At 40.7% G+C, this 18506-nt stretch overlaps 1 protein-coding gene across 2 annotated transcripts; it reads right to left on the minus strand.

Annotated features, from left to right (window-relative positions):
- Window positions 1-410: 410 nt before the first annotated feature.
- On the minus strand, window positions 411-13223 carry LOC120031303 (E3 ubiquitin-protein ligase TRIM33-like). Of its 2 annotated transcripts, XM_038976999.1 has the most exons (16): window positions 12844-13223; window positions 12541-12730; window positions 11575-11690; window positions 11307-11442; window positions 10823-10943; window positions 10463-10579; window positions 7421-7535; window positions 7161-7307; window positions 4940-5051; window positions 2621-4051; window positions 2352-2581; window positions 2015-2214; window positions 1780-1882; window positions 1230-1298; window positions 925-1059; window positions 411-779 (listed from the first exon to the last, which is right to left on the minus strand). In XM_038976999.1, exons 2-16 carry the CDS (start codon window positions 12728-12730, stop codon window positions 501-503), a joined length of 3501 nt encoding a protein of 1166 aa, XP_038832927.1. In that variant the 5' UTR covers window positions 12844-13223; the 3' UTR covers window positions 411-500. The 2 variants fall into 2 exon arrangements, with proteins under 2 accessions (XP_038832927.1, XP_038832926.1); XM_038976998.1 differs by having other exon boundaries at window positions 2352-4051; window positions 12844-13222.
- Between the last annotated feature and the right edge of the window lie 5283 nt (window positions 13224-18506).

Here is an 18506-nt window from a genome sequence, read left to right on the forward strand (position 1 = left end):
GGGTCCGTCATGGTCTGGGGCGGTGTGTCACAGCATCATCGGACTGAGCTTGTTGTCATTGCAGGCAATCTCAACGCTGTGCATTACAGGGAAGACATCCTCCTCCCCACACCAGATACTGACTGTTACTTTTGATTTTGACCACCCTCTTTGTTCAGGGACTCATTATTCAATTTGTTAGTCACATGTCTGTGGAACTTGTTCAGTTTGTGTCTCAGTTGTTGAATCTTGTTATGTTCATGCAAATATTTACACATGTTAAGTTTGCTGAAAATAAACGCAGTTGATAGTGAGAGGACGTTTCTTTTTCTGCTGAGTTTACTAGCGTACAGTACAAAGGCTACAGTAATGCATAGTATATTGCATAGTTTTTACAAATGTGCAAAAACAAAGTCAAACACAATCCCTTTTGTATTTAATTTAATGAAACAAAGTACAATAGCAGTTGTATATAATTGACTAACATAGCATTTCTGAGTCTCCACTTCAATGGCCATTATTCAGTCTGCATCCTTTTTCATTTTTTTCATATTAGTTTCATTTTCATCTGTTTCAACTCTGACCTGGGAGTGATGTTTCTTAGCTTTTGGCATTTTGGTCCTATTCAGCAACTTCCTCATCCTCTTCAGAGACTCTGCAGCCGTTGGTTCCTCAGGTTCCCCCGTCTCAGTCCAGCTGCTGTTAGGGTGGCTGAGGAGGGAGGGGTGGAGAGCTGTCCCAAACACTTCCCCTAACTTCCTCTGAAAGCTGCCCCGTAGCTTGACAACCAACTCCTGGTCCTTTGAGATAATAAAAAATACACATTCAATGTAATTTGCCTGGTATTTTTGTCTGTAAATTCTCAGGTAATTTGGTAGTTTAGCAAATGCCTTCAGTAGTGATTTTTTTTACTATATAATGATAACTTTTAGAAGATGTGACAACCTTTGAGTTCATCAACATGGCTTCGAAAAGGACCCAGACGTCAGAGACAAATTCGGAGGGGGTACGGTAAGGGGGTGATCGATGTTGTAGCAGCCTTCCATGTATGGAGTCAAGACATATTGAATCTGAGGGGGGCTGAAGAGACAAAAGTATGAGAGCTCTCATTATAAATGTGCTAAATAATAGCAACAGATAAGATTATTTACAAATATCACTAATGCCATTGAGTTACAATAAGCCATTTTGGTCCGGACAGAGTAATCATAAATAAATAACATGTTTTTAATATATATTTTCATACACACCTCAGCCGTGCTGCAAAGGATGTTTCTGTCATTCTCACACCTTAGAAAAAGTAGGAGATGCTCACATTTCTGTTAGCAAAGAAAATAACAAGATCTGGTTAATGCCAGCATTGAATCTAAGACGTTACAGGTCCAAAAGGTCAATTTAAATGCTATCCGTGTCACGATCGTCGATAGGAACGGACCAAGGCGCAGCGTGAGTTGAGTTCCACATACTTTATTACACCGTAAAACTACAAAAAACAATAAACATAACACCAACGTGAAAGCCGTAGTGCTCAAAACACTAACACAAACAATATCCCACAACGCAGGTGGGAACAAAGGACAACTTAAGTATGATCCCCAATCAGAGACAACGATAATCAGCTGCCTCTAATTGGGAACCATACAAAATACACCAACATAGAAATAACAATACTAGAACACCCCCTAGTCACGCCCTGACCTAAAACACCATAGAGAACCCCGAGAGCTCTCTATGGTCAGGGCGTGACAATCCGACTCAGCAGGAGGATCCGAATTCAAATACACAATGGGTGAATCTTACCCGCTGGTCTGCTAGGCTGAGGCACATAGTCCTGTGCCTGTCATCACTGTAGGGGTCTGTGGTGTCAGCCAGGTCCTGACAAAGTGAACACTTCCACTCCTCCCTACCAGAGGGGGAAACAGACAGCACACAGCTTTAACACAAGGAACTCAGACTAGAGTATTCCATCAATATCAACTCCACCAAACTGGAACTTTACACAGAAACTACTACTTTAAATCTTTAGGGAGATTACCAGAAGGAAGGACTAATGGGTGGGATATGACAATCTTGGTGGTAGCCCCTCCCACACTCCACACAGAATAGCGAACCGCCAACAGTGTGACAGGCCGCACAGGTCACATACTGGAGCAGTGGGGGACTCTCTGGGGAGGACAGGGCCTTAGTCCAGAGGAGGCTGTCTGACTCTGGTGGTGTGATGTCATCGCCATGGGACTGCAACAACAGCAGAGGGGATAGATCATCATCACTATCTTACTAAGCTAAAAAGGACAATGTAAAGTGCTTTATCACTAACCTTAAACCAGACTTTAAATCAGGAAAAAAAACATGTAGCGCAGCAACGTGCTTACCTGGTGTTCTTCTGCAATCTCTTGCAGAATAATCTCATCTTTGCTGGCCCCTTGGACAAGCAGGAACTGAGGAAGAGCGCATCCAGGAGTGGGGGTGGAGATGGGTAGCCGAAAAATCAAGACCCTGGGTTGCCAGGACCTTGAGTTGTTAACATTGTTGCCATTGGTCAAGCTCGGTGGCTGGGTGGTGTTGGGTTGCCTGGTTGGCATTTCAGTGGCCACCACCGAACCTGTCCTGGTGGGGAGTGGAGAGGGACCCTCCACCGAACCTGTCCTGGTGGGGAGTGGAGAGGGACCCTCCACCGAACCTGTCCTGGTGGGGAGTAGAGAGGGACCCTCCACCGAACCTGTCCTGGTGGGGAGTGGAGAGGGACCCTCCACCGAACCTGTCCTGGTGGGGAGTGGAGAGGGACCCTCCAGTAGCACTCTAATGCGTGTTGGCAGCTCAGTTCTCCAGTTATTCACACGCCGATGAAGTGACCTGATAGCCTTAGCATCCTCATGTTGTTGGTCATAAGCTATCTTTTTATTGTTGTGGGGGGCAGTATGGGTCCTACCCACAGAATAGGGTTTACTGTTAGGGTCCGTGTCAGTTTCTTCTTTGCGGTGGTGGGTGTGGGTTAAGACACTGTAAGAGAGATGATTAGAGGTCCTCTCAGTAGACAAAGTCCCTGTGAACTGCAGATCTGAAGAAGTACTGTCCGAGCAGGCAGCTGCCTTTCTATCACCCCAGGCTGACGGGACCTCCAACTCCATAGCACTGTCTGCCTCTGGGTCAGTCTCCAACTCAGTGACAGTAGAGGTGGGCTCGTTCTCCCTGGCCTGAGAGTTTGGGTCAGGGTCTGCCAGACCAGTAGGAGGCAGGCTTCTATCACAGGGGGAGTCTGCTAAGGCTTTCACCGGGAGGACAGGGATGGGGTTTACAGAGGGAGGCTGATGGAGGATCCACAGTAGCTGCGATTTTGGAAAGTTCCTTTTCTGATGCTGAGCTACGGCTGCAGGAGAGGAGGAGCCAGAAGGTGGGTGGCCGATCTCTCCGGGTGAGTATGAGTGGAACGTCCAGGACTTTCCATCCTTACCTCTCCGAGATCGTCCAGGTCCAGGTGGAGGAGTTGCCTTGAACATACCATAAAGTCTAGGTGTGGCCTCAATCAGTGGTTGGAGAGATGGGGAGGTTGGAGGCTGAACAGGGGATAGCTGGGCATGGTTTGTGGGGACCAACGGTGACTGGACATGAAGTGAAGGGAAAAGTGATGGCTGGGCAGGGTTTGTGGGGACCAACGGTGACTGGACATGAAGTGCAGGAACAAGTGATGGCTGGGCAGGGTTTGATGGAAGACAGAATGGTGGATTATGTATATTCAGGGAGGGGTGAGATGGGGCTAGTGTAGATGGGCAGGGCTGGGGTGTCACAGGATGGCTCAATGGAAGGCTTGAAGGGGTGTGGACAGGCAGGGAGCGATAAGGAGGAGGCTCACGGGAGGTGGAGGGCTGACTGTGGGGGTTGGATGGGGCAGTGTAAGAGGGGCGTGGGGGCTGGAAGACAGGGTTATGTGGAGGGGGAACAGAATGGATGGACATGTTAGGAGCACAGGAAGAGGTCTGGCCAGAGGGAGCATTGGGTCTTTCTTGGTTTTCCAGGGGTTTGTCTTGACTAACATGTGATTGGGCAAAGGGAACAATATCGCCCAAAAGTTTACCTGGAAAAAAGGAAGAAAAATAATACTATTGTAGGAGCAATGATATAAATGAGATGGTCAAGACCAGGCGGTCTCAAGCTTGTGTCCTGGGGTCCACATTCCCAATGACAAAATTACTTGGGTTGATTTTGGCATGTTATTTTAACAACACTAAATGGGCAATACTGGACCACCACATCGTTATGTGGCAATCAATGCTAAAACCTTTTTTTCTTGATTTAATCTAAGAATTTTGTTAAGATCCAAGCCAGCACAGTGTAGGGGAAGGGTACCAAAGACCCTCCCCATTATTGATTAAGGGGACCTTAAGACTCATATGCTTGCTACAGGCCTTATAATAGCAGGTCTCACTATTATACTGTTGCTATGTGTCTGAACTCTGCCACTATACTTTGCATAAGCTATCTATATTAGTCATTGTGGTTAAGACCTAGCTGTTGCAAGAACGTGCCTGCAGGCTAGGCGAGAGACCGGAACTAGGTAAAGAGTTGAGAAGTAAACACTGTCTAGGTTGGCCACTTTGATCTCGTGCGACAGTGGAAAATGCTGATGATACTTATAATTTAGAGAAGCTACTGTTCTAGGTATTTGCATTAAGGTAACCTCAACTCATTGGACATATACACTGACGAAGGTGATCACACCACCAGGGAGTGATCACAGGTATATAATCAGTTGTGCCCGTCGCAGAACTTACTCTCAGACATACATGCTGTGTTTCCATTGTTAACTTCTGTCTGCTATTGCATTAATAAAGGTTTGATTGATTTACTTAAAGAAGATATTGTCTGACTGCTGATTTCACCAATAAGCCAATGATTGACAAGGAACAAGGAACCTACCCTGACAACAGCCTACATGAATAGGAGATTGAGTATCTTGACTTACCAAAGCAAGCTATTTGTTTCTTGAAGTCATCAGTAATCACCAGCTGTAACTTAAGCATGGTCCCCGGGGGCTCAGTACTCTGAGTCAAGAGATGCTGTAACTGGGATCCAATCTGTGGAGTGAGAGGAGCATGTGTGGATAGGGTTGCGCATGTGTGTTGATGTGGTAATGTTTGTGACGCAGGATTGGGGACGATTTGTAATTTCTGAATTTAATTCAATTTGAACAATAAATTTGAATTGAATTTGAATTGGCCACACCCCACAGAAAGCAACATTTGAATTGAATTTGAATTGAAGGAAGTAACATTTAATTCAAACTAGAGGTCGGCGATTATGATTTTTCAACGCCAATACAGATAATTGGAGGACCAAAAAATGCAGATACTGGTTAAATCGGCCGATTTTAAAATAATTATTTGTAATAATGACAATTACAACAATACTGAATGAACACTTTTATTTTAACTTAATATAATACATAAATAAAATCTATTTAGTCTCAAATAAATAATGAAACATGTTCAATTTGGTTTAAATAATGCAAAAACACAGTGTTGGAGAAGAAAGTAAAAGTGCAATATGTGCCATGTAAAAAAGCTAACATTTAAGTTCCTTGCTCAGAACATGAGAACATACAAAAGCTGCTGGTTCCTTTTAAAATTTTAGGTTGTAGTTATTATAGGAATTCCAGGACTGTTTCTCTCTATACCATTTGTATTTCATATACCTTTGACTATTGGATGTTCTTATAGGCACTATAGTATTGCCAGCATAATCTCGGGAGTTGATAGGCTTGAAGTCATAAACAGCGCTGTGTTTCAAGCATTGTGAAAAACTGCTGGCAAACGCAGTAAAGTGCTGTTTGAATGAATGCTTATTAGCCTGCTGCTGCCCAGTCAGACTGCTCTATCAAATATCAAATCATAGACTTAATTATAATATAATAAACACACAGAAATACGAGACTTAGGTCATTAATATGGTCAAATCCGGAAACTATAATTTCGAAAACAAAACGTTTATTCTTTCAGTGAAATATTCCGTATTTTATCAAACGGGTGGCAACCCTAAGTCTAAATATTGCTGTTACATTGCACAGCCTTCAATGTTATATCATAATTATGTAAAATTCTGGCAAATTAATTATGGTCTTTGTTAGGAAGAAATGGTCTTCACACAGTTGCGCTTTTGTTAAATCACCCATTTGGTGAAGTAGGCTGTGATTCAAATGATAAATTAATAGGCAGCGCATTGACTATATGCAACGCAGGACAAGCTAGTTAAACTAGTAATATCATCAACCATGTGTTGTTAACTAGTGATTATGTTAAGATTGATTGTTTTTTATAAGTTAAGTTTAATGCTAGCTAGCAACTTACCTTGGCTCCTTGCTGTACTCCCATATCAGGTGGTCAGACTGCCACGCAGTCTCCTTATGGTTTGCAATGTAATCGGCCATAATCGGCATCCAAAAATGCTGATTACCGATTGTTATGAAAACTTGAAATCGGTCCTAATTAAAATCGGCCATGCCGGTTAATCGGTCGACCTCTAATTCAAACCAATTGAACTAAGACATGAAAGTATCATTCATTTGACAAATATTTTATCAAAAATGATATGCCACTTATTAATGCAAAGAATACACACATACCATTTCAAATATTAGTTTGATTATAACTCAAAGATGTAATTTTCTTTGTCATGAGATGTTAGATTATTCCCTTCCATACTGCAGTTTTTGACCTAATGCATTCTGGGAAATGTATTCTGATATCTAAAAACATTAAGGGAATGATGAATTATTATAGAAAACCCACAACAGGATCTTAAAATATTTCCAGACCACTGTAATTATTTTAAATGGTTTTAGGAGAATGACTTTTAAAAATGAAAATGTTCAACCTTATGCTACATGGTATTAGTAACCATAAACATTTCTATGTTGATTGGTTGAAAAAAAAAAAGCCATTTGAATTTCATTGAATTCAATTTTACTTCCTTTCATTCAAATTCAATTCAAATTCTGCTTCATGTGGGGTGTGGCCAATTCAAGTTAAATTCCAATTCAATAATTTAAATTAAAGAGAAATTCGCAACTCAATTCACAATGACGTGTCTTTGGGGAAGATGGGGGATAAGGCACTCTCATATAAGCCAAAAGAAAAACAAAGAAATGTGTGAGTAGCTTTGTACAGGCAGAACAAGTGGGTTCGTACCTGCCCTTTGCAGGAGAGCAGGGCAAAGAAGTCCTCCACATTCAGGGCTTTCTCAGCAAAGTCAGCAACATAGTCCTGTCTCTGCCCCAGTTTGTTTAGTGCACTCCGTCTCGTCTCGATCCCTGCCACCTCGGCATTACACATAGTCTGGGTGGACATGAGCAAGCATTTTATCGACTCAAACTGAGAGCAAAATTACATGAACACACACACTTTCTTTAGCTTTCATGGATTGTGTTAGTCTTGGATAGCTGAAATACCTCTATGTTGTTGTAGAGCGACGTGGCTCTCGATTTCAAGAGTTGAACAGTAGCAAAAAGCATTCTCTTCAGACTCTCCCTCAGCTTTGACTTTAGTTGTGTTATGTCTAGCAATCTGCGAGTGGGAGAGAACATATGGGTATTTCCACAAAATGAATGCCTTTTGTGTTCCTTTTATATACAGTACCAGTCAAAAGTTTGGACACACATACTCATTCAAGGGTTTTTCTTTATTTGTACTATTTTCTACATTGTAGAATAATAGTGAAGACATCAAAACTAGGAAATAACACATATGGAATTACATAGTAACCAAAAATGTGTTAAACAAATCAAATTCTTCAAAGTAGCCACCCTTTGCCTTGATGACAGCTTTGCACACTCTTGGCATTCTCTCAACCAGCTTCATGAGGTAGTCACCTGGAATGCATTTCAATTAAAAGGTGTGCCTTTTTAAAAGTTAATTTGTGGAATTTCTTTCCTTATTAATGCGTTTGAGCCAATCAGTTGTGTTGTCACAAGGTAGGGGTGGTATACAGAAGATTGCCCTATTTGATGAAAGACCAAGTCAAAATTATGTCAAGAAGAGCTCAAATAAGTCAAGAGAAACAACAGTCAACCATTATATTAAGACATGAAGGTCAGTCAACCCAGAAAATGTCAAGAACTTTTAAAGTATCTTCAAGAGCAGTTGCAAAAACCATCAAGCACTATGATGAAACTGGCTCTCATGAGGACCACCACAGGAAAGGAAGACCCAGAGTTACCTCTGCTGCAGAAGATAAGTTCCTTAGAGTTACCAGCCTCAGAAATGTTAGCCCAAATAAATGCTTCACAGAGTTCAAGTAAGAGACACATCTCAACATACAACTGTTCAGAGGAGACTGCGTGAATCAGGCCTTCAAGGTCGAATTGCTGCAAAGAAACCACTACTAAAGGACACCAATAATAAGAAGACACTTGCTTGGGCCAAGAAACACAACCAATGGGCATTAGACCGGTGGAAATTTGTCCTTTGGTCTGATGAGTCCAAATTTGAGATTTTTGGTTCCAACCGCCGTGTCTTTGTGAAACGCAGAGTAGGTAAACGGATGATCTCTGCATGTGTGGTTCCCAACGGGGAGCATGGAGGAGGAGTGATAGTGTGGTGGTGACACTGTCAGTGATTTATTTAGAATACAAGGTACATTTAACCAGCATGGTTACCACAGCATATACGCCATCCCATCTGGTTTGTGCTTAGTGGGACTATCATTTGTTTTTCAACAGGACAATGACCCAACACACCTCCAGGCTGTGTAAAGGCGATTTGACCAAGGAGAATAATGGAGTGCTGCCTCAGATGACCTGGCCTCCACAATCACCCGACCTCAACCCAATTGAGATGGTTTGGGATGAGTTGGCCCGCAGAGTGAAGGAAAAGCAGCCAACAAGTGCTCAGCATATGTCATAGCATAACTCCTTCAAGACTGTTGGAAAAGCATTTCAGGTGAAACTGGTTGAGAGAATGCCAAGAGTTTGCAAAGCTGTCATCAGGGCAAAGGGTGGCTACTTTGAAGAATCTAAATATAAAATATATTTTGATTTGTTTAACACTTTTTTGGTTACTACATGATTCCATATGTGTTATTTCATAGTTTTGATTTCTTCACTATTATTCTACAATGTATAAAAGTGTAAAAATAAAGAAAAACCTTGAATGAGTAGGTGTGTCCAAACGTTTGACTGGTACTGTAAGTAGAACTTGTGCACCAAAAACCTGTTATATTAAATGAAGTGCCCTTTAATATAGACCACAAGTTGAATTAAATAAATCATATTTTCATTATGAATAAAGACTTGCTAAAGTACCAAAATTCTGCATTTTGACATGCCCCTCCGTGCACCCTCTGTGAATTCTAGGAAGAGTTTAACCTATTTAACTCCAACATTTCTCAACGTTCTCACCATCATTGTAAAGACCTAGTTATTTTGTTGCCTTGACAAAGTCATTTCTGAAGATTATTATTTATTTCATGTCATTAGAGATGAATTTACGTCTGTCCCTCATTTTAAGGTCATCCATGTTACTGTACTCTCATTTTAATATGGAGAAACAATTCCTTTTGAAATCTTTTTTTAAAAGAAACATTGAACATTTAATTGTCAAATTATAGTGTAAACGCAGGTGAGCTGGTTCTACTATTTTTGGCCATTTTCTGGTGTTTTGTGATAGAAAACTGAGTGGGACGAGCATAACACGTCAACCTGTTACCCATGGATAGACAGGCCAGAAATGTTTTAATTTCAACAACAAAAAATTAAGCTTGCATTCAATTGCCCCTCCCTGTTGCACACAACAGGCTTCCATTCCCCCGTCACAATTGGATTTATGATGAAACCGTCAACCCTGTTACAGTCAACCGTTATTTATTTGAAACTTAATAGGCACTTACGATAGTCATATTCCTTTATTTAATCTCTTGAGTTGGGAAAACTTGTTTTTTATGAAGTTGAACATAAACTGTTTATGACTGAACAGTAAAATTAGGTGAAATCAAACTTTTTTTGATCAAGTTACACTTCTCAAAAGGCACCGAATTGGTGGAATGTCCCATGTAATAAAATGTCTAGTGGATCATCCACATCAAAGTTTGTCTAATTCAAGCTACATTTCATTACATCTATTGTCTAGATTCCGCTAAAAACATTGCCTCAATACAAAATTTGTGGGTAGGATATAGCACTTTTATCTAGGTATTGAAGGTAAACCCTAACCCTAAACAAGCATATAATTGAATAGACCTGCACAGATGCTCGATCTTAGCTGTATTTGCTTACACTGACAGCTTCAATATGCAGCTGCAGTCTTTAGAAACTAACCAAAAACATCCTACTATATTCAGCTAAAAGTTTCTGTTCCAACTATGATGCAGAGGACGCAGTTGTAAAGAATACAGCAGATATAAGATTTACTCCTGTGACATGAAGTTCATGCCCTGTGACAAGAAACTCCTGTTCCAATAGTGTACTTTCATTCCAGTGTAATTGACTAGTTATTACCTGCCGTCCATGTCCAGGAGGCTCTGCTTCACTGCAACTCTCTGCTGCCTCACTCTCTGCACCAGGGACTGAAGCTGATCTTTCTGGCTGGCCATCGCCTCATGGAGGAACTGGAAACTGCATGGGAATGGAAGAGGAGACTCAGGAGAACAGGAGAAGAGACTTCGGCCCTGTTCAAATGCTTAAAGAATCCATCTTGTCCTCCTCTCTTCCTTGAAGTAATCACGTGACTTTACCTTATTTTTTACCTATCGAATTGTGTTTTAGCGATTACTCCAAGGTAGGTAAGGATGCTTCTTCTACAGTATTTGAACTTTCCATGATATTGTGACTGTATTTACAATATGCAAGGAAACTTACCTGTGGTTCCTGTGATCCATTAGTTGGCAGTCTCGACAGGTCAGCTGATCGCAGGTCAAACAGAAGAGCTTGATTGGCTCATGTTTGTGTGTGGGACAAAACACTGTGGGAGCGGAGACTCCTGCAGGGGAATAGAAAAATATGATACATTCTAGTATATGAACATGCTATTTCAGTGTCCTGGTATTATCAACAAGTGTTTGATGGCTGTGTCTGGCTCAGTCGATCTCTAAGTCAATGTTTGGGAGGCCCATGTTTTTTGTGTGTGTGTGTGTGTGTGCGTATGTGCGTGTGTAGTGACCAGATAATAAAATATAACTTGAATATTACAAGGTGTTTGCATAAGATGGTATGATGTTTGAAAAAATATTTGAGCAGAAAAGATGTCTGTGGATAATTTAATCAAATTCTACATGAGTAGAAGTCTCTGAAAAGAATAGCCATAGTGCTCAATAACATGGTATTGAGGGTATATAGGGCAGACCTGTTGGGGGTTGGAGCCGGATAGTGTGGTCCTTCGTGACCTTCACTCTTCTGTGTGCAGATACACACTCCGAACACAGCGCCTCTCCACACTCCACACACCAGCCACTCGCCACGAACCCCTCACAACAGGTACACTGCAGTCACAGACGTGATGATGGAATACACAGAATTTATAAAGGCATTCACAGGCTATGGGAACAGCACTATCATTGACTGAGTTAATATTATTGATGGAGTTATTCATATTAACCTCCAAAGTGTCTCACCTGGACATTACCAGTCCAGAGATCGTTGGAAGAGTTCTTAATAAAGAGATTATCTTTGACTTCCAGAATAGTAAATGGCATGTCACAGGACGGACATGCTGGAGAGATAGAGAGATCTGGAGAGAGAGAGAAATAGACTATTGTTGTAATGTTGTAACGTTTCCCTTCTCAATGTTTCGTGTCTAAAACACTGATTGTCTTGTGGGAGTCTCTGAAGTCTTTGGCCTCTCCCCTAGATAATGATACTGTGACTTTGGAATTATAAGGTTCTATCTGCCAAAAGTCTAGTTATGAGATATTGAGCATTCTCATATGTGGATCTGGGTTGCGTAAAAAGTTTCTGATACTGAATCATAAGATTCATTTAATTTCAAAAGAAAAGTAAAGCCATTTAATCGTTAAATAAAGAGTATCCCCTCCATCCTCCAAACCACAAAATGACAAATACACCATGGAGAACTAGCTAAAGCTTAGCTCTGGATGAGTAAACTGATATATTTGTCTGGTCTTCGATGCCCAGAGCAAGCAAACTACTTACTAGTTATCCATGGAATCTGGTAAGTTTGTATTATCAGTGAAATTCTCCTTCAATATCTATATAGAACAAGATAAAAACAGGGATGCCTCTCTAATGGGCCTTTAACATGCTCCAAGGTACCTGTATTTAATTATTTTTGCCATAAAGAGCAGAAGTGGTGGCCAGGCATTATTCAACAAAAGTGCTGAAAAAAATCGAAATAAATGCAAAAAAGTGTCAGAACCCATGATATGAATAATCAAGGACATGGAACTATTGGTTTAATCAAAATGTATAGTTTTGAGATTGGGAGAGTCCCAGAGCAACTCTAACTGGCTATGTGAATAACTCATTTTTGACCAAAATGTCAGATAGAACAGTCCTTATTCCAAAAGCTCGATACAGTAAATTCACCAAACCCAGTTGTGTTCAACAAAAGTGCTTCATACCTTTCTGCAACCCTGGATTGACTGGGGGCAGGCATGCTTGACAAATAGAGTGCAAACAGGGAAGAAGTTGGGGATATCGCTCATGGTTTAAAGTTAACCCACAGAGGACACAATTTCCATAGGTTCCCGATTCATTTACTACGTTCGGCCCAAACGGAAAGCCACCGCCGCTTTGCCCGCCATGGTACATCTGTGTGGAAGAGTCATTCCGGGATAAATATTTTTTTATGAGAAAAACGAGCCTTGCATTACTATTAATAATCTTAATAATCATCATGTATGCATATTTAAGGCGAAACGTACCTCTATTGATGATCGTTCGCACGCAAATGAGAATAAAAACCGTTTAACTGTTTTTGCATTTACCTTGCGCAGGTTCTAAACCAGCGAAAGGCTACTCCGGATATTCTTTCAGACTGAAAAAAAATATGGAACGGAAGACGTTTGAGCATAGTCAAAGATAGTCCAGCTAGCCAGAAACTGCTTCTCCCGATCACGACGGTTGCAGTAGGCGAGGTCCATGGCGACGTTGGCTAGCTAAACTCATGCGCAGAAACACGTAATCTGGTCTAACCGTGGTCTTTCGCCGAACTGCGCATGTGCAGGCACTGGTTCCACATACATTTGTTTTTGACGAAAATGTGACAGTTTGACACTTTCACGAGGTTGGAGTTATAACATGTTCAACTACTTAAGACATTAGCTCGAATTTAGGTGTGCCTTTAGATTTCGAGAAAATTAACAGCTAAGGAAGAATGTTTTACTTCTCTCATTGGACTTCGAAGTTGCATCAGACAGTGCAAGCGACTGCCGACTGACTGATTTACAAATCACCTTCCATCATAAATAACTACTCTTTATTATTTGTAGATCAGTCAATTTACCCACGATACGTTACAGTTTTGATCCTATTGAGCAAGGCCATTGACTTCTCGAACCCAAAGTCCAGGCCTAGTCTGCTTGGTCTGTTTAGCAAGCGTTCCTTGAAGTCTCGCAATGTTGCACCTCTGTGTTTAGAAACTCTCTGGTTCAATGTCGTTTTGAGCGAGACATTGCCGCATAACCACAGATCTAGGATCAGATTACTCTACCTCTAATTCTCACATTATCTCTAGGAATGACATATTATCAGATCCAGAGTCAGTAGGTGGAGTCAGACCTACATAAAGGAGTATAGTGTTTTGTATTCTAGTGTTGGTAGCTTCCATGATATAAGCCTAGCCTACAGCCTATACTTATGATAGGGAAAAAAGCATGAATAACACAAAACATGTAACAAAATTAAAAGTGTTATTCAACAAGTAATACAATTATCATGAACATAACATGCATACTATGTTTCATTTCTAGTCATTTTAGCATTTGACATGTTGGTTTTATGTAAATAATGACAACATAAATAGCATGCTATTATCCATAAGAACTGACATAACAATGCAGTTGAAATAATAATGTTGGGTAATTGCAGATGGAATAGAAGACTATAAAATAAACCTTTCATTTAACCATCCAATAGGCCTACAACTTTATTAACCCCCTCTATGGCAGACACATAACAACCAGGTGTGAACAGCCAGGGAGGAGGAGTTAGCGAGTTAGAATACTAGGATGGGGTGGTTGGGAGGGGCCCAGGTTAAAGTGTGATTTTCTGGGTGGTGTAAACTGTTCCCTTAAGTGGTAGGTTTCCCAAGCTCCTCACTGTAGAATGCAGTTACACTTGATTGTCTTCTCCTGGCTCCTCTGTCCGTATTGAATGGTGGCCAGTGTCTGGACTAAGTTCCAAAAGTTCTCAAAGGAGACCCCCCTTCCATCCTTCACTCCAATCTGCTGCAGCAGCTGGCTCAAGCCTTGTTCATCTCCTGCTGTCTATTAGAAAGATAAGAGTTATAAACTCCAAAAGTTATGGGTGGAGTTAGAAAGTTGGCTGTCAGAAGTATTACAATATAAATGTACTTTTAATCCGTCTGGCTGCATATTTCAAGACACGATACTTTTCTCGTCAATCATCTTGAAAAAATGTACACTTAAACTGTAAATCAACCAATCCTTTGTCGTTAACACAATGTTGAAAGTTTGTGGGTGACAGAGAAACAAAATGGTACAGTTTGAGGCCATGTGGCAGAGAGTGATGCGGGCGCTGGAGATCGGGGTGTGAGCATGTGGGTCTGAGCAGGTGTGATGTAGTTGATGTTTGTGTGATGTTGTCATTTGTATGTGTATGTTATGTTTTAAAAAATTATATATTGGGGAAAAAAAGTGTTGAAAAATATAACATCAACATAATTTATTGTCCATATATTAAAGAGAGCCATCCAAACAGCTCTTATTGAACCCTACCCCACCACATCAATTCACCCTCCATGAATCAGTAATGGCTAGATAGATGTTAGCGTGTTGAACTACAGTTGAACTACAGTAGGTAGAGCCACAACCTAATTCCAATCCTCTCAGATCCACAAGGGGGAGGCAACACACAGCCAGATGGGAGAGATTAGACTGTTTAGGGATCATTTTGGGATTGCACTTCTATTTGTTCACAGAGGTTGCCATGGAAGGGAAGAATCTATCATGCAAAATGAGGGACCTCTCCCTGGCCCAATACTTCAAATGCATTCTTCCTTCATCCTTTCCTTGGGATAAAAATGTATATAACATGGCTGGACAGGTTTAAGCCAGGGTTAAACTACACAGATTTCCTGAATTTACTGATGTCAGATCAGTGATTACCGCAAGGAAGGAAGGAACAAATTGGAAATATTGGAACAGAGTCATACTTTACTGTGTGGGTTCATATTACCTTGTCTAGGGTGGGTAGCTGTGTGGAGACCAGGGTCTGGAACTCCTCTGTGGTTAGTGTGGGGGCATTGTTGGCTGCAGCACCATGGAACTGACTTACCAGGGCGTTCAACGCCAACTCCAGATCTGAGTACTTGTGGTGTGTGAGAGAGAATAACACATAGAGATTAAGAGCAGATTTGAAGGGAGTATCCACTTTTTTAATAGTGTATGACAAATAAATTGTACTATGCATAACACAACATAATCATGAGTGTAAGTTACTCATTTGCAATCACATTATGATCCGTATCCTGCATAGTGCACACCTGGTAGTAAAAAATATATGCGTCACACACACTACTGTTAGGCTAATGTTTACCCAAGAACAATACCACAATGTGTTAAGCCTCAGGGCTAGTCATGAACATTGTTTAAGGCTTGTCGCTTGACACACCCTTATGATAAACTGACATGTACTTTTGAAGCATTTTAATGGAATTCCCCAGTTGTAATTAATGAAACCGCTATTACACAGCAGACAGATTGTGACATTTCCTAATTTATTTGACATTTCAGCAAATGTTGATTTACCTGCCACAATATCTGCATCATCATGGGAAAAAAATAATTGCAGAATCTCAGATTCAGAACGAATTGCTACAATTCCAAAATTAAATTGAGGGTGGATTGTATAGGATTCTGAAGTGTTTAACTTGTTAACATATACACTGAGTGTACAAAACATTAGGAACACGTGCACTTTCCATGAGACTGGCCAGGTGACAGCTATGGTCCGTTATTGATGTCACCTGTTAAAACATCTTAAGGATCGGACCCATTTTTCAATTTTCGCCTAAAATGACATACCCAAATCTAACTCCCTGTAGCGCAGGACCTGAAGCAAGGATATGCATATTCTTGATACCATTTGAAAGAAAACATTTTGACGTTTGTGGAAATGTGAAATTAATGTAGGAGAATATAACACATTAGATCTGGTCAAAGATAATACAAAAAAATATGTTATTTTTAAATTACATTTTATTGTCTTTGAAATGCAAGAGAAAAGCCACAATGTATTATTCCAGTTTAGGCGCAATTTAGATTTTGGCCACTAGATGGCAGCAGTGTATTTGCAAAGTTTTAGACTGATCCAATGAACAATTTAATTTATGTAAAAAATGTAGTATCAAGTATGCCCAAATGTGCCTAATTGGTTTATTAATACATAGGTGTGCACCCTCCTCAAACAATAGCATGGTATTATTTCACTGTAATAGCTAATGTAAATTGGACAGCACAGTTAGATTAACAAGAATTTAACCTTTCTGCCCATATCTGATATGTCTATGTCCTGGGAAATGTTCTTGTTACTTACAACCTCATGCTAATCACATTAGCACACGTTAGCTCAACCGTCGGGGGGACGACGACGACGACGACGACGACACACACCTATCCTGTAGAGGTTTTAAATCTACTTTAATTAGTGTATATGAAGGGGAGGAGACAGGTTAAACAAGGATTTTAAAGCCTTGAGACATTGATTGTGTATGTGTGCCATTTAGAGGGTGAACAGGCAATTCAAAATATTTAAGTGCCTTTGAACAGGGTATGTAGTAGGTGCCAGGCGTACAGGTTTGAGTGTGCCAATAACTACAATGCTGCTAGGTTTTTCACACTCAACAGTTTCCCGTGTGCATCAAGAATGATCCACCAAACAAAAGGACATCCAGCAAACTTGACATAACTGTGACACAACTGTGGGAAGAATTGGAGTCAGTATGGGCCAGCATCCCTGTGGAACGCTTTCGACAGTGTATAGCCCATGCCCCGATGAATTGAGGCAGTTCTGAGGGCAAAAGGGTTGCTCCTAATGTTTTGTACACTTAGTGTGTATTTCAGCAGCATTTTATTAAACTAATGATTGACTGACTGATTCATTCATTCTCTAATTTAACAATCTCACTCAAGGTTTGTGGAACCCCGTCAGTCTGCAATGGCAGCTCTCACAGATTTACTTTCTGGGTGTTGGCCAAAGCTGCAGAACGTTACTCCTTTTCATCTCGGGTAGCCTTTTGCCATACATTGCATATCCATGCGCTGAACTTTGGGCTCATTAAATCCCACTGTACTGCACCTATTCTATGTGTGAGGCTTCTACTTTTACTATCAATGGTGGCTGGAAACCAATTTTCAATGCAAGAAATTCAGATATTATTCAAATAGCCAAACAAAATGATAGACGTTCCTCCTTAACAAAAAAGCGTATCGAAACTGTGCATGCAATGGATTCCATTCCAACGTTTCCGTGGGAAGGGATGCGTGAACCTGATTGATTCCCCGTGCTTTCTATTACTCTGCGCCGACAGTCGAGGCACAGGGCATTCAACTGCTCCAAAATAACGGGCACCCAGATTGCGCATTCCGTGTACAAATGAAATCCACAAGGCCAGTGAGCATAATGTAGGCTAATGATATACTCTGGTTAAATCCCAAAATTGGTTTCGATTTGTTGCGCTCTAACATGTTAGTACTTTATCGTACATCATGCGCTGATGTCAGGAGAATATAACACAAAAAGTCCTATAGGTGAGAGCCGGCGCCCTAGTTTATAACTTGATGACAGTCTCCTGTGCGTTTGAATCACAAATTATGGATATCAAAATAATAAACAGATAATTAATTACTTAAATATTATTAATGGCAAGAAAATAACTCTTACAAGGTGATATATCATACCTTCGTCGCCATTGAGTCCGTTTTGGTCTGTCCAGTCAAGAGGAAACGGACTAAACTTTTCTTGTCAGCGTTCCATTGCCATCCTGGCTGGAATCTCGTATCCTCCCACAAAAAAACTGGATTCCACCCCCGCATCAGACAAGGAATGGGGAGGAGAAACACCGACATTTAACACTGGGCCTGTATAACGAACTGAGGGTGGAAACATGAGACGTGTGTGTTGTTATTCAGTTTACTTATTTATTGTACTTTTTAATTCCAACTTTGTGGGCGTTTACAACTCCATTTACAAAGTCATAGTGTCCTTATCTGTTTCCAACTTTCCACAGAGACATACAAATATGAATATCACAAAACAGTCTTTGACTAACATTATAAAATGTAAATCTTAAATAATGTATTTATTCTCTTAAAATGGTCCTAACATGGTCAATCCACAATCCATG

The sequence above is a fragment of the Salvelinus namaycush genome, chromosome 37, assembly GCF_016432855.1.
Source record: "Salvelinus namaycush isolate Seneca chromosome 37, SaNama_1.0, whole genome shotgun sequence".
NCBI classification, from domain to species: Eukaryota; Metazoa; Chordata; class Actinopteri; order Salmoniformes; family Salmonidae; genus Salvelinus; species Salvelinus namaycush.

Excerpts from the sequence above, each read along its gene's own strand:
- LOC120031303 (XM_038976998.1), bottom strand. The coding sequence starts at position 12,730 with ATGTACCATGGCGGGCAAAGCGGCGGTGGCTTTCCGTTTGGGCCGAAC. Across the intron at positions 11,443-11,574 it reads TCTGGACTGGTAATGTCCAG|TGTACCTGTTGTGAGGGGTT; the intron begins GTGAGACACTTT and ends CTGTGACTGCAG. Across the intron at positions 4,052-4,939 it reads GAAACAAATAGCTTGCTTTG|GTAAACTTTTGGGCGATATT; the intron begins GTAAGTCAAGAT and ends CCTTTTTTCCAG.